Source organism: Mirounga leonina, unplaced genomic scaffold (genome assembly GCF_011800145.1).
Source record: "Mirounga leonina isolate KUSES-001 unplaced genomic scaffold, KU_Mleo_1.0 Mir_173, whole genome shotgun sequence".
Classification (NCBI taxonomy): Eukaryota; Metazoa; Chordata; class Mammalia; order Carnivora; family Phocidae; genus Mirounga; species Mirounga leonina.
The window spans coordinates 16,465,734-16,481,921 of record NW_023270447.1 but is presented as its reverse complement, the minus strand read 5'-3'; the positions used below and the strand labels follow the sequence as shown (position 1 = coordinate 16,481,921).

Genomic DNA, 16,188 nt, shown 5'->3' with positions numbered 1-16,188 from the left:
AGACAGAAAGAATGAGAGACAGAGAGCATGAGTGGGAAGAGGGTCAGAGGGAGAAGCAGACTCCCTGCCGAGCAGGGAGCCTGATGTGGGACTCGATCCCGGGACTCCAGGATCATGACCTGAGCCGAAGGCAGTCGCTTAACCAACTGAGCCACCCAGGCGCCCAAAGATTTTATTTATTTAATTGACAGAGAGAAACAGCGAGAGAGGAAACACAAGCAGGGGGAGTGGGAGAGGGAGAAGCAGGCTTCCTGCCAAGCAGAGAGCCCGATGTGGGGCTCGATCCCAGGAGCCCAATTCTTCGGTAAATATTTATTGAATTTATTTTGTGCCAGGCATGAAGCTGGGTACCAAGTGCCCACAGAGATTGAAATAGGTACGGGCCCTGTCCTTAGGCAGTGCCCAGTTTAGGGGGCATGCAGACAAATGTGTCAATAAATACAGAACCACAAAATGAGGAGATCCAAGAGTTTCTTGGATTGGGTGGAGGGAAGGCCTCGCTGAGGGAGGGAACATTTGAAGATTTAATATAAAAAGAGAATGTAAGGGGCGCCTGGGTGGCTCAGTCATTAAGCATCTGCCTTCGGCTCAGGTCATGATCCCAGGGTCCTGGGATCGAGCCCCGCATTGGGCTCCCTGCTTGGCGGGAAGCCTGCTTCTCACTCTCTCACTCCCCCTGCTGTGTTCCCTCTCTCACTGTGTCTCTCTCTGTCAAATAAATAAATAAAAATCTTAAAAAAAAAAAGGAGAGAATGTAAAATACTTCACTTCATTAATATTTATTATGTTACTATATATTAAAATGGTATTATTTTGAATAAAATATTGAAGTTAATTTTACCTATTTCTTTTTAATCAGTACTAGAAAACTTAAAATTACATTTTTTCATATGTGAATAAAGATGTGGTGTGTGTGTATACACACACACACAGGAATATTACTCAGCCATCAAAAAGAATGAAATCTCATTTGCAACAACATGGATGGAAGTAGAGGGTATCATGCTAAGCAAAATAAGTGAGTCAGAGGAAGACAGTTATATGATTTCACTCATGTGGAATTTAAGAAACAGAACAAATGAGCGAAGGGGGAAAGAGTCTGTCTCTCTCTGTCAAATAAATAAAATTTTTTAAAAATATTAAATAAATAAATAAATATTTACTGAAGAATAAATAGCGAAGATAGTAATATTAAAGTACAAGAACAAGTGGGAAAGGGCTGGGTCCGTCCACCGAAGACAAGTCTCTGTTTTGTGCCTTCGTATAATGAATGGTGTGCTGATCTTTTTAGTGCAGTGCGGGGCTATTATACCTGTAAGCATGAATGGTGGCCAAGACACACTGCTGAGGGCAGACCGAGAGAGCAGGATTCCAGCCAGACTCCGTCAACACGTGGGAAACCTTCTGCCACAGAAGCTGCAGGCATTGAACGTGGTCTCAGGTTATGCACAAGGATTAGGAGCCTCTAGGAGGAAGGACGGATGGAAACCTACAGCTGAGCCCCTTCTCCATGCCAGGTTCCGTGCTAGGCACCCTCACGTGGGATTCTACCTGATAGCTTATAGCTGCGCTTTGAGGACGTGGAGAATCAGAAAGGTAAAGCAACTTACACAAGGTCACAAAGCTACTGGGTCTGGTTGCTTGGATCAGCGTCAAGGTCACTAGCAGCATTCTTTGATATCCACGACTACGTCAACATCCCGGCAAAGGCATCAGCGGCCTTCAAGCTCAGGTGTCACACAGCAGAGTCGGCGCAGGAGGAGAATAAAGCGCTGGTGCTCAGGTGGGAGCTGGATGCAAGGATGGGACCCGCCTCCCCAGACTCAAAGAAGCCAGAGCCAGGCGCACGTGCGCAAGTCGGAGCTCTGCCCTTCAGGGCAGCCTTCGTGTTCAGGGACCAGTGAGTGTGCACAGCAGTCCTCAGAGGGAGGCATTTTCACCCTCATTTCATAATTTAGAACTTGCCCCGGTTCACACACGTATTAAGTGGCAAAACAGGGATCTGAACGGAGACCTCTGGGTTAGGAGCCTCGTGTGTTCTCCTCTTCACAGGGGTTATTTTAGCTTTGGTTACTACATCTGCAGGTGCATCTGGAGTCACAGACAGTCTGGAGGCACAAAGGCTGGGTCCGTTGTGGAAGGTCTGTCAGACTTCTATAATTTGTTTTTAATATATATTTTTTAAGATTTTATTTATTTATTCATGAGAGATAGAGAGAGAGAGAGAGAGGCAGAGGGAGAAGCAGGCTCCCAAGGAGTAGGGAGCCCGATGCGGGACTCGATCCCAGGACCCTGGGATCATGACCTGAGCCGAAGGCAGACGCTTAACCATCTGAGCCACCCAGGCGCCCCTTCTATAATTTGTTTTTAAGATTTTATTTATTTATTTGACAGAGAGAGACACAGCGAGAGAGGGAACACAAGCAGGGGGACTGGGAGAGGGAGAAGCAGCCTTCCCCACCGAGCAGGGAGCCCAATGTGGGGCTCGATCCCAGGACCCTGGGATCATGACCTGAGCCGAAGGCAGACGCTTAACCGACTGAGCCACCAAGGGGTCCCAGACTTCTATAATTTTTAAATAACATCAGAATCCTTAAAACAAGAAGACCATGCGCTTGTCTTTGGGAGCTCTAAAAAGAGACAGCCTGAAATTCTACAACCAACCCTGCAGCTAGTCTCCTGGGGACAGACTGCGTGAGATGGCAGCACCACAAAGCTCGCAGCCGCGGGGGGGGCTGTGGCCTGCCTGCTTCTCAGTCCTACGGGCCCCATGGAGGAGTCTCCTTCCCATCAAAAACAGCACTGACAGCTTCTCCAGCCTGGATCCTCCGGCCAGGCTGCGAAGGCTCCCAAATCCACATGTGTTAAGAACACAAGTAACTTGTAACCGCACAGTACCTTCTGTTTACAATAGGTTTCTATATATACCGAAAGGTGTGGAAAAACTCTCCGAGTTTCTGTCTCTCAGAAGACTGAAAACCTGACCTTGCCCAGACAGCATGCAGGAGGCCTAAGAAACCCTGATTTATAGGTCCTGGGGGTGGGGGCAGAGAAGATGTTGAGCAGCATCACTCAACAAGGACTGCTTTGTGTAATTCTCCCATCATTTTCTTGGTTGACATTTGCACTCACTGAAAAAAAAAAAAAAAAAAAAAAACCTCTCAGTTTTCCCCAGAACAGCTGAGAATGCACAGATCCCAGCCTTTAGGTTCAAATCATCCCTGTCAGTAGAGGATTGAGGACCATTGTCAGGCAGCTGGTGGACCTGTAGGAATTTCCCAGTCCCTGGGCTCTCTCAAACTACCCCACCCCCCTGGTGCTGGTGGGGGCTGGGGGCGGGGGGGGGGGGGAAAGATGCCCAGCAGGGGCTGAGCTCACCTCTGACCCAGCTGCTCCCAGCTCAGCACACCAGGGGCCACCAGGGCCTGAACATGCACCATTCCTCAGAATGCACTACCCCATGCCAACAGCTGCATTCAAACACCAAGGGGCACTGCAAAATGTTAGTAAAACGCAACTTGAAATTTCAAAAATAAAAATTCAACAAATGGACTATAATTTGCCTGGAGACATTCTTGGCTATTAAGCGATTGTTACTCTGCTAACTCAATAAATGTGCCTTCTATTAAACGGAATCTATTAAAATAGTACATAGACTTTTGCACCTCTAAACCCAACTTTTCCTCTGTGCACGAAAAGCTTCCAATTTGCAGAGAGCAGACATGCCTGTGTATAACTAAAAGGCAGATATTTGCATGTGGACCTTTACCTTGTAGATCCCTCTGATTAACTGCAAGCTAAAGGCTGATTGATTTGCATGTCTGGGGAAACATCTTGCTTTGTTAAGGAGAAAGCAGTAGTTCTAGAACTTGGTGGTTCTCAAGAGGAACAAATGAAATAATTTTTTGGGTGAGGGCAGTGATACAGCCCAGAGTTAGATATTTAAATCAGTGTTTTGAGGGGCGCCTGGGTGGCTCAGTCAGTTAAGCCTGGGCTCAGCTCAGATCATAATCTCAGGGTCCTCGGATCGAGTCCCACATCAGGCCCCTTGCTCAGTGAGGAGCTTGCTTCTCCCTCTGCCTGCCACTCTCCCTGCTTGTGCTCTCTCTGGCAAATAAATAAAATCTTTTTAAAAAAACCAATCAATCAATCAATCAATCAATCAATCAGTGTTTTGAGAAGAGTCTGCACAGACCCTGTGCCTTCCACTTTGCTTCTACTTACAACAGCAGATGCTGCAACACGGTAGGTAACTTACAGCCCAGGAAAGTATATGGATTTTAATTTGGGATAATTCTGCCGACTTTCTGGCCCCCGTCAGTTAAAACACTTGTGACTAGTCAGTCAGCTCCGCTCATGCAAACTGATGAAACATCACCATGTCCCACCACATGCCCCCACGGCGCAAGGGGCCGAAGGAATTGGGTACCCCGCAGCTGTTCCCAGGAATGCATGCCTCCACGTACCCACAGGCAGGAAGAGGACCCGCACCGGCCTCCCAGAGCTGATCCTTCGGCTATCCCGACAACACAGACATCTCAACAACAGGAACCGGTCCCCTCTCAGCCCAAGGAAGGTCCCAGATTCAAATAAAAATTCACCCTTGAAGATAAGTGAATCAAAGGGACAGCAGTCAAACAAACGCTAATGTCGGGAGGAAATCCTGTCTGCAGACCTCTCCTGCAGAACAAAGGCTTCTTCTGTGACATCAAGCAGCAGGTTTAAGAGCGCCCTGGCTTCTCGCTTTGGCCACCTTTCAAAACCACAAGTACATCCAAGGGCAGCCAAGACAACAACAAAAGCCAAGAGATACAGTCTCCAAATGAGGAGAGACCAACTCTCCCTTCCAGGCTTGCCTTCTGCCTGGCTCTTGGTGGCCAAGACTCCGTTTCCCCAAGGTGGGTGTACAAGGTGCCCTGGGTTCAGACTCTGGGGACTGCAAGCTTTCCCTGCAAGAGGACAGCTCAGAAGATGCCTGCAGCCGAGGTCAACCTTCTTGGGAGGCTGTGGAACAGAGTGTCTGGGGAAGGCCCCACAGTACTCTCTGGGTTCTCATCCTAGCTCAGTCCCACTAGGGTCTGATCTCAGGTGCCTCAACAACCCTGAACCACTTTATCGGACTGTGAATAAGAGCAACAGTACGGCTGCTACTCATGATAAAATCTGCCATGTCCCTCGCACAGGCTTAGGATGTTCACACAGGGTAATTTATGAACATATCCTTGACAATATTTTGAAAACTATAAAATATAAGAGAGAGTAATTTTTGGGCCTAGGACTCATGTTTATAAGACAGCTTGGTAATACAAATTTTTAGGTCAAAGGGGAGACTTCCTCTGCTTTGCCTGGGTCTTCCACAGGATGGATATTCAATTAATATGCAATTATAATAAGGGTGACTTTTTAATGATTAATGAGCTAAATGTTTGTTAGGAAAACAGCAAACTTGCAATTTATCAGAGTATTTTACAAGACAGAAAGGTGTTGTCTGGTGGGTTTCCCTCTGAGTGTAGGTGGGGTATACAAGAAAAGTGGGTCTGGGCTTTCCCAGATGGCCCCACTATCATCATGCCAACACCAAATAGGACAAAAATGGAAGGCTTTCAGACTTGACATCCGGGCAAGTCACTGTCAGCTGAAATTAACCTTTGAATTCACTATGAAAAGTAGCAAATAAGGCCAAAAAGTTTACCTCAAACAAGCCAAAAAAAAAAAAAAATCAATAATCTTGTTAAAAGTAGACCTAACTAGTCTCACTCCCTGGGGTCAAAGATCCAAAACTCTTAACTTTTAAAAGCTCCCAGCATGGGGCGCCTGGGTGGCTCTGTCAGTTAAGCATCTGCCTTCTGCTCAGGCCAGGATCCCAGAGTCCTGGGATCAAGCTCCTTGTGGGGCTCCCTGCTCAGTGGGGAGTCTCTTCTCCCTCTCCCTCTGCCCTACCCCCCACCGCTTGTGCTCTCTCTCTAATAAAATCTTTAAAAAATAAAAATTAAAAGCTCCCAGCTTCCAGTGGTGAGTGAGTGAGCAAGAGCAGAGGGTGGCTCGTGTTTTCATAGCAACTGAGCTGTAAGAGCCGAGTTAGGATTAGAAATGCTCCTTCTCCCTGATAGCAGTTCTTTTGAGGCGCCTTCGGCAGCCCTCCCTCTCCGGAGCCCCAGGTTCTCATTCATACCTTTTGTCCCTTACTTTTCACACACACAAGCTTTATGTGTTGATCCTGTGGCTTGTTCCAAAAAGGAACTGAGGCAAATAATCTTACTAGGAATATTTAAAAGGATGAAAATAATGATTCAGGTACTCTGAACTCCTCAAAATTGGGAACACCTCAAGATAGTTTTTAAAGTGTATTACATGGGGCGCCTGGGTGACTCAGTCATTAAGCGTCTGCCTTTGGCTAAGGTCATGATCCCAGGGTCCTGGGATCGAGCCCCGCATCGCATCAGGCTCTCTGCTCGGCGGAAAGCCTGCTTCTCCCTCTCCTACTCCCCCTGCTTGTGTTCCTTCTCTCGCTATGTCTCTGTCAAATAAATAAATAAAATCTTAAAAAAAAAAAAATAAAGTGTATTCCATGAACAAATTATAGGGGCATCTGGCTGGCTCAGTCGATAGAGCATGCAACTCTTTACGGCCGTACGTTTGAGCCCCATGTTGGGGGTAGAAATAAGTAAATAAGTAAAATAAATAAAATTACTCAAAAAAAAAAAGGTAAATAAATAAACTTTAAAAATAACAAAACCTATTAATAAGACCAGGGAGCAGAATGGGATTTTAGGATCCTTTGACATGACCTTCTCACTCAGCATAATCCTGAAGGATATGCGTTTGTTACTTCCTGTATTCGCCTTTAACAATGAGATATTTTAAGTTAAGGGAAAAAGTTGTAAATTTGGATGAATGTAGTTCTGAATGATAAACAAACGTAATCCAGTGGTGCTTGTTAAATCTTCCACAGCCTGGACTTCAAACTCAGGACTTGCGCCCACCTCCTGATAAGATCTTCTGCAGAGATCTGACCTCTGATCAAGTCATTTTCAAATCAAAAAGCTTTGAACTCCTGGCAGGTTGACGGCTTGGATCTTGGGTGTTTATCAAGAGCTTCCTCAAGATTGAAAGGGTGACTCCATTGCCAGCCCCGGCTCCCCAGAGCTTCCCCTTCATGAGAGCTGGCACCCAGCCAGGACCTTAGAACTTCAAGGAATGGGTTTATGCATCACCTCCATAGGGCACATAGTAGACTCGTAGCTCATTACAGAGCTTAACTTACTAAATAAAAAGTGGCTACAGTAAGTCACGGAATCACTGGCTCTGACTCCACCTTGCGCAGCCTGGAATGAGTGCTTGTTTTTGGCTGTCCAGAAGCTCTTTCTCTTTGCTGCCTCTTGACCTTCACAAGAGGGAATGATGACCGTGCCCCTTCTCATCCCTACCTGTTTAATGCCAGTAACTCAATATGAACAATACTGTGCACAGGTATGCACCTCCACACTGACCTGGGCCCCCAGCAGGCTGGCTGCGAGCTCTCCACGCTGGGGGGTCACCCACCTACACTTTGCAGAGCAGGTGCAGGGCTTTCTAACACCCAGGACACCCTGGGGAACCTTCTGAGCTGATGTCAGAAACATTTCAGGGCTCTCCGATGCTTTCTACAGAGAATATGTGGGCCTCCACTTATTTTCTTCTTGTACGACTACAATTATGCACCTAAAACGAATTCTGACCTCCTACCCTCCTAGCTCTCTCCCAACATCTGTACTGTCCGCCTCTCAACTTGCGACACTGCAGCCACAGGCCACACCAGCTTCGTTTGGGGTTTTTTCAAACACGCCAGACTTGTTCCCAACCCCAGTGCTTTGCACTGCTCTCCCTATGCCTTGAACAACCTTCCTCTGGTTCTTCCCATGGCTGCCTTCTCTCATTATGCAGGTCTTAGCTCAAATATCATCTCCTCAGAGACCTGTGCACGTTATAAAAAAGATACAAGCCTAATAAACCTTCAGTCTGTCAAAATTTCCTCTATAGCACTTAATATAATCTGCAATTAACTTGTTCATTACCTGGGCCCTTCACTAGAATATTAGCTCTGGGAAGACACCATGTCAGATGCCCCATTGCTATTCTGTTAGTTCACATACTTCCTCATCCTATAAAAGGGCAAGAGCAGATTGCTGGAACGATTTGGTTGCCAGAACATCTTGAAGGTCGGGCCAACCCTTAGTTCAGATACTAAGAGGGACTGGGCAGAATTTTCTTGGTGAAGCACCGGTGTTTACAAAATCAGTGTAGGTGCTCAATATATAGATATTGAACAAAGAAATGAGCTAGCATCCAAGTGGCTTTCTTTGCTGCAGGGTTGGACAAAAAGAGACACCAGGAGATACAACAGAAGGAACCAGCCCCTTCTTGGCCAGATAACATCACAGATTGCTGATCTTCCCCAGCAGGAAAGGGAAGTCAGTTTCTAAACCAGCTCTAACAAGCAGAAACTAGTCACAGCCAGGCCCAATACAAACCCGGACAAGAAGCTTTTATAACCATAAGGCTTATTTACCCAGATCCCTTGTGGGTAGGAGGAATCAATCCTTGTTCTAAAGTATTCTGAAGCTGACCCGATGATGTAGCCATACCAAATTTTACTTCAGCATGTTGGAGAAGCAGCTCCTAATTTATAGCCATCTTGGCATCTCTACAGAATTGGGTGGACATAGTTCAGAATCTGATGTTATAATAATAATAAAAAAAAATGCCCTTGTGCTTCCTTTTGAGGGACTTAGTGATATTATGGGAAGTTGGCTGTAAAAATACTCTCAAATACTAGATACTAAGAAATGGTTAAAGTTTTTAGGTGTTACAGTTTTTTATGTTATATTTTTTAAAAATAAGAGTACTTATCTTTGAAAGACACATACCAAAATATTTACAGAGAAAACAGGGGCTGAAATTTACTTCAAAATAATTGCAGAGGAAGGAAAGTGGGCGGGAGTACAGACAACACGGGACTGGGACTGGCCCAGGCCCAGAGTGGCTGAAGTGGGGTGGTGGGTCTTTGGGAGTCAAACTATTTGCTCTACTCTGTACAGCTGACATATTCCCTAACAGAAAGGCTTTTTTTTTTTTTTAAGATTTTATTTATTTATTTGACAGAGAGAGACAGCTAGAGAGGGAACACAAGCAGGGGGAGTGGGAGAGGGAGAAGCAGGCTTCCCTCGGAGCAGGGAGCCCGATGCAGGGCTCGATCCCAGGACCCTGGGATCCTGACCTGAGCCAAAGGCAGACACTCAATGACTGAGCCACCCAGGCACCCCCAGAAAGGCTTTTTTAAAAAGCCCTTTAAGCCAAGTCATTTTCACTTGTGGAATTAAAGAAGTTACCTGAAGGGGCACCTGGGTGGCTCAGTCTGTTGAGTGTCTGACTCTTGATTTCGGCTCAGGTCATGATCTCAGGGTCGTGAGATGGAGCCCCACACTGGACTCCACGCTGGGTGTGAAGCCTGCTTAGGATTCTCGCTCTCCCTCTGCACCCACCCCATCCCCTCCCCGCAGGGTCTCTAAAAAATAAATGAATAAATAAATAACAATAAATAAATAAAGAAGTTACCTGAAGGTGAAGGTTTCCCCTTTCCAGTCTTGCAGGGGGTGCTCCTGGATGATGGCCGGGGTCAGAGGGGAGTTCTGCCGTGGGGACTTGGAATGGGGCAGAGTCCCCATGTGACTGAAGTTATCACAGGACCTGATGGGAGGAGGGCCTTTTTTCTTCCGTGGGAGGGTACCATGTATAGACACGTCTTGATAGGCGTCTGTGTGATGCTCAGCCGGAGGGGACTTGCTGCTCAGAAGGTCCATGGACGAGGCTAGAGGGAACTGGTGATTCACCGGCATGTTTCTGGGAAGGCTCACAAATTTTCCCGCAGCCATGATTCTCAACTCCTCTAAGGGGAAAAGAAAGAGCAAAGGCATGAATCTTAGACCATCATAAGAACTGACTTCCTACTCACAAAAGGAAATGGAAATGTACAGTTTAACAAAAGAACATGTTCGTGGAGCATTAACAGACAAACAGTGCATGGCATCACTGGTGAAATTTAATACAAACGGGAAGTTTATTCATGTCCCTTTTTTGATCCTACAGAGGAATTCTCCTGGGTTAGCAACAAATCCCCGGATGGAAAAGGGCAACCATGTTTCAGAGACTCCAGAGGCACATGAACCATTTTATTATTTCAGAGGATGCTAGCATGGCAGATGCACTGAAACTGATGGAAAAGCATGACTAACAAAAAAGACTATTGAGGAAGTACTCAAGGTTTCGATATAAGTGCATTAGAGAACACAGTATAAATGTTAATTAGCTCATGTCTTTCCACCACCGTGTACGTGATAAGAACAGGTGGAGATTACTGGAATTCCTCAGCTGCTAGAAGGCCTCCAGTGCCAGATCAACCCCTCAGTTGTGCTACCCAGGGCAACGGGGCAGAATTTTTCCGGCAAAGACCTGGTGCTTACAAATAAATCAATGTACTCTAATTAACGAAGACGGGCCAGGGTCAGGGGTGAGGAGGTAGGTCACTCCTCCATACATCAGTGGACTCAGCTGCAGAGGAAAGCCACTGGGGTGAGGGATCCACGTACACTGTCCCCCAGAGGGGTCGGGAACCCGCCTGCCACCAGCAGGGTTAAGCAACACGCGTGGTGCCTGTGTAGTCAGGGAAGAGTGGGAAGGAAGAGAAATAAGACAAAAAGGGGGTAGAGGGGAGAGCATGGAAAGAAAAGGAAAATGTGTACTAGGTCGTATGCAAAAGCAGACCCAACAACTATGCCCAGTTATGATCACTAGTAGAAACGTTCGCCCCGAGCAAGAGACAGCACCCACTCACCTCCCTCCAATAAACAAACTATGGTTTTGACCTAAGCCAAATTATGTAAGTCGTTTTTAAGGCCAACGTGTAGAGAAGAAACACACGCCTGAATAAAAATTAGAACTAGTCCCTGGAGACATTAAGGATCCAGAATCTGTCTCACCCGCCAGGGCACCAGACTGGTCTGGACAACACAGCAGCACAACTCCGCCTGCCTGATGCACTGGCCTCCCCGAGATTGGGGAGCAGAACATTCCTTTGCTCTGCAGTCTGTTCCAAAGCCCCGCAGCCCCCATTCCCCACAGGCCACTCTTTCCACTGCAAAGACGACGGCTCGGAGTGAAAATCATCACTTAATAGTACCCCTGCAGAGTCAGTTCCACAAAGGAACTGGGGCCTTGGGACACCGCTTGAAGACAAGCAAGAACACTGCTCCAGAAGCTCACGGGTAGCATGCAGATCCGAGATAAAGGTAGCGCAAGGGAAACAACAGACAACAAAAACATCCACAATCCGTCGCTTCACCTGCAACAGACAGAAACACACAAGCGCTGGGGGCTGGAGGGAAGGAAATCCTTCACTCAAGGTATATAATCCTAAAGCTGTCCTCAGTTCTTTCCCAAACCTGGTCATTCTGGGGCCTGTCTGCTCCACATCTGTGACCACACAGAAGGCCTGGCTCACGGAGGGCGCGGAACAATAAGACTGTGAGTCGCCGTGTGGGCCGCTCCCGGGTCTGGCCAGTACCGGGCACACGGTCAGCACTTACTCAATGTTAGTCATCATTATCTAAAAAGAAATCCAAGCTCCCTGGCCCTCCCCGCCTGACCACCAGTGATGTAAGCCGACTAGGATTCCCTTACCCTGCGCACGCACGCACACACACACACACACACACACACACACACACACCCTCTCCCCCCCACAGCTGTGAATGCTTGCCTGTCCAAACTGTCAGCACCCTCTTCAGAGAGAGGCCTAGATCATTCCAAAGAACCTGCTGGGGAGGCCCAGGGCAGCCCACAGAACCTCCTTCTATGCAAAGGGCCATAGTGTTGATCAACTATTTCCAGGTTATTATGATGGGGTAAAGACTGCCCCAGCTCCCATGTTTCTGGCCACAGGTTTCCTCTCTGCTTATCCAAGATCTCGATTTCAAGATTGGGCCAAAGTGCTCAAGAATGCCCTTCAGCAAGTTTCCCATACCTCAGTTTATTCTCTGAGTTGAGGGTTAACACCTGCCCTTCCTACTTTCGATTCAACAAATATTTAAATACTTCCTCCATATAAGATACTCAGAGAATCAATGCCGTATAAGCCCCAATCCCTGACTAGGAACTCTATCCTACGACTCATCAATAGGGACCCTTCACATGCTGGAGGGAAGAATAATTACTTTGAACAAAATGACTTGAGGAGGATCTCAGAGAGGGCGATGCTGGAGACGAAGCATTTTGGAGGGATTTTGAAAGTTCGAGAATTGTACGGAAAAGCCTTCTGAGAGGATGCTAGCATGGCAGATGCACAGAGGCAAGGAGGTGCCTCCAAGGGCTCACGAACTACAAGCTGGGCTGTGTGGCTCGCATGGAGACGTCAAGAAAGCATTTCCCAGAAGCCCAGCTTAGGACTGTATCATGAAGTCTTAAAACTGTGTCGAGGGGTCTGGACTGGACTGTAGGTGCTAGGGAAGATCTGGAAGGGAGCGATAGAAGCCAGTCTGTGCCCAGGTAGGTAACTCTGGTGCTTCTGGAAAGAAGGGAGGCAGGCAGGCCAGTCAAGCTGTTGGTCACAAGCCAGCGAGGAAGGATTTCAAACTCTGTCCTCGGGCAGTGGCCAGGCAAAGGAGGGACAGAGGGAAAAAGGAGGAACTCAAGGCCACACCCACGGGAGGACAGTAGGATGCTGTAACATGCTGAGTGGTAAAGAAGAGGACTCCTGGGGGAGGGGGGCTGACAAGCTGGCCACTGAGCTGGGGAGCGTGAGGAGCCAATGGGGCAGTTCAGTCTAGGAGGTAAGATACTGGTATGTTCACTAAGGAGCCAGGACAGGATGTAGATTTTTAAGAATCATCAACATAAAGGGAATATTTAAACCAGAGAGTAGATCCCTTAGCTTGTTATTATCAGCTGTGATAACAGATGTGAAGGTACCTCTTAAACTGTCAGGAACCATACAATATCCATGAATTATATCCCTGCTCTCTCTCACCATGGCTGCACCTGAAGGCGGGGGCGGGGGGGAGGGCAGTCCTCAAGCTGGTTGCATGTAAGAATCCTCTGGGAAGCTTTTAAAATCCTGGCACCTGGGGCGCCTGGGTGGCTCAGTCAGTTAAGCGTCTGACTCTTGATTTCGGCTCGGGTCATGATCTCAGGGTTGTGGGATCGAGCCCGGCATCTGGCTCCGCGCTCAGCCTGGAGTCGGCTTGTCTCTCTACTCCTCCCCCTGCTTATGCTCGCTTGCTCTCTCTTTCTCAATAAATAAAATGCCAACACCCAGCGAAACCAGAACCTTCGTGGGTACAACCCTGGCTTTGATCTTCTGAAAGCCACCAGTACTGTCCAAAGTGGAGCCAGGGATGAGGACCACCGGCTAAGCAAGTCTCTTTGGTCCCGAGCAACTTACACTCAGATTTGGCTACCCGAGGAACAGAACAGAATGACAATGAGGAGGGGGCAGTAAATAGAAGCATCAATTCATTCTTCTCTTCACCACACATATATGTAAGGCCTCCTACATGGTGGGGCACTGTGACTGGTATTGGGGACAGTGTCAAACAACAGTACTCACGAGGTTACTACTCTGTGGTGGAAGCAGACAGACCATGTGCTGGTGATTCCCAGTGCTACTGGAGCACACAGAGTGGGGCCCAGGGTCTAGACCCAGCTAGTGGCCAGAAAAGGCTTCCCTGCGGATGCGATGCTGAGCTGAATGATGTGAAGCAGAGTTTAATAACTGGAGGGAGAAGATTATTCAAGCTGAAACCTCCAGAGAAGTCTCAGCTGCAGACAAATTGGAAATATGTAAGTCGGGCTCCCCTCTACAACCCACTGCCCCTAAATTGGGACTCTTCCCCCATTAAAATCCAGGCTTGCCCTATGTGTACTCACTTGGAAGACTGGCTCAACCTGGGCCCTATGTCAAGCTTGAATCAGCCTAAGAGTGGCAGAGGTGGGTGCAGATCAGAGACAGAACTCCTAAAAAATATAGCTGAAAGTGGGGCATGGGGTAGAAGGGGAACCATAGGTGGAAGAAACTCATTTACAACCTTACTACAGGGTAGTCCCTGTATTTCCTACTTGAGCTTTATTTGCTTTTATTTTTTCCAGACTCTAGAAACCTAAGGCAAATCCAAGGGATAGAAGTACATGGTGTGTAGCTGGAATCTAGGTTCAAGGTAAGTATCTTTCATTTTCTTTTGAAGATTTTATTTATTTGAGAGAGAGGGAGAGCACGAGTGGGGGGTGGGGAAAGGGAGAAGCAGACTCCCCAAGGAGCAAGGAGCCCAACTTGGGGCTCCAGGGCTCGGTCCCAGGACCCAGGGTCACGAACTGAGCCAAAGGCAGACACTTAACCGACTGAGCCACCCAGGTGCGCCAAGTACCTTTCATTTTTGAGAGCAAAGCCACTTAACCACATTTTACTCCACAAGGCAGAATCTCAGAGTGTTATATGTAGGTAGGATCTCAGAGAATCAAACCCAGAGAAAGGAAGTAAATGCTCATTCACTCAATATATATTGTCTGAGGGCTTACAATGTACCGGGGATGAGGACATAATAAACTTGACAAGGTCCTGCTCTCATGGAGCCTAAGTTGTGATGGGGTAGGATGGTAGGGGAGAGTTTGGGGGGTGGTTCCAGTCAACCCACAGACAAGAAAACAAACCAGATAATATCCCAGCGTCAGTGTCCTAAAGAACAACAAACCAGGATGAAATGATAGAACATACTGGTTGGGACAGAGAGCTAGTTTAGATTAGGGTGGTGTGGGAGGGCTTCTCTGAAAAGGTTCCTGAAAAAAGAGAACCAGTCAAGAGAAGATGGGAACGGAGTTCCAGGCAGGGGACTGGGCAAATCGAAGGTCATGAAGTGGGTATATGTAGTTGGAAAAGCATGGTGAAGACTAACCCCAAATCTCTACTTCCTGGCTCCCAGGTTTTCTCTACTTGGAGATGCTTCTGTCTCAATGTTCCTAGCCATTACGTACTTCTTATGTACTATGTGATTTTTTTTTTTTTTTAATCAAACATGGTATGATTCAGAACCTAGGCTTTGAAGTAAGACATTCACAGGGTCAAATTCCTACTCTGCCATTTACTTCCTAGCTGTGTGGCCTGGAACAAGTTACTCAACCTCTCTGACAGTTTCTCATTTGTAAAAAAGGATTTAAAAATACCTCTTTTGTGGGGTTGCCCTGAAAAGTAAATGCGACTGTGTACGGAAAGCCCTTGACATACGGCAAGCACTCAATAAATAGCAGGTCTCCTCCCAGCAGGTCAGGGACCAGGTCTGTCTTGCTTGTCATCGTATCCCTAGTACAAAGCTCACAAAAGAAGTCACTGCTTCTGGGAAAGACTGCAGCCAGGAAGGATGGGGAGGTGAATGTTTTAACTCAGAGCCACGGACACATAGAGGCACACTGAGAGAGCCTGTATGCAGTCTTTAAAAGAAAAGCCCAGGTGAGACTTTGGCCACCTGACGTCACCTCTCTCCACCATGCAGGTAAACAGACACAGTGTCCTGATTCAGTCTAATGCCAGACCTTGGAATATATACAAAGGTCAAAGATTCTGTATCTTGACATGAAGATATGAGACCTTTGTGAATGGTCAAAGAGCTGAAATCTCAATAGGGACAAGAGTGAGCCTGACAAACTCCCAACCTCTGTGCTACCTTCCTGGTCCTGCTCACGTGCTGTGCTTCGAAGTGCTCGTTAAGAGCGGCCCAACCCACTCGCTCTGCACAGGTGTCCCCAAGAAACGCATGAGCACGTGCGAGTCAAGGCAGAGACAGGCAGGCCACTTGTTTGGATTTTTCCAGTTTATTTCTAAAATGAGCTATTTCCAAGTTAAACTTACAGATGGTCACCTAATGTGGGCATTAAAAACTTTCTGTCTTATTTGAAACTCTGGAAATGTAACTGCCTCAGCTGACCAATTATGACCCCAACAGAGAATTTTTCATTTGGATATGTAGTTTTATAACCTCTCTGCAGAGTCAGACAGGAAGAGAAGAGGAACCGCCACACATTAAAACTTGGCTTATGCACTTAGAATGAAGTTTTTCTTCAGTGTAGAAATTAAGAGTATCCCTAATTTCGAAGTAAATTTATGAAGTC

General features: G+C 47.1%; 1 protein-coding gene across 3 annotated transcripts in view; it reads right to left on the bottom strand.

Moving 5' to 3' along the window:
* Positions 1-16,188, bottom strand: part of BCAR3 (BCAR3 adaptor protein, NSP family member) — a 130,414-nt gene that overhangs the window by 92,490 nt on the left and 21,736 nt on the right. For all 3 annotated transcript variants that reach the window (XM_035018003.1, XM_035018002.1, XM_035018005.1), the window contains exon 2: positions 9,595-9,925. In XM_035018003.1, the coding sequence (XP_034873894.1) occupies positions 9,595-9,911 (317 nt within the window). In that variant the 5' untranslated portion in view covers positions 9,912-9,925. The remainder of the gene's footprint in view (positions 1-9,594; positions 9,926-16,188) is intronic.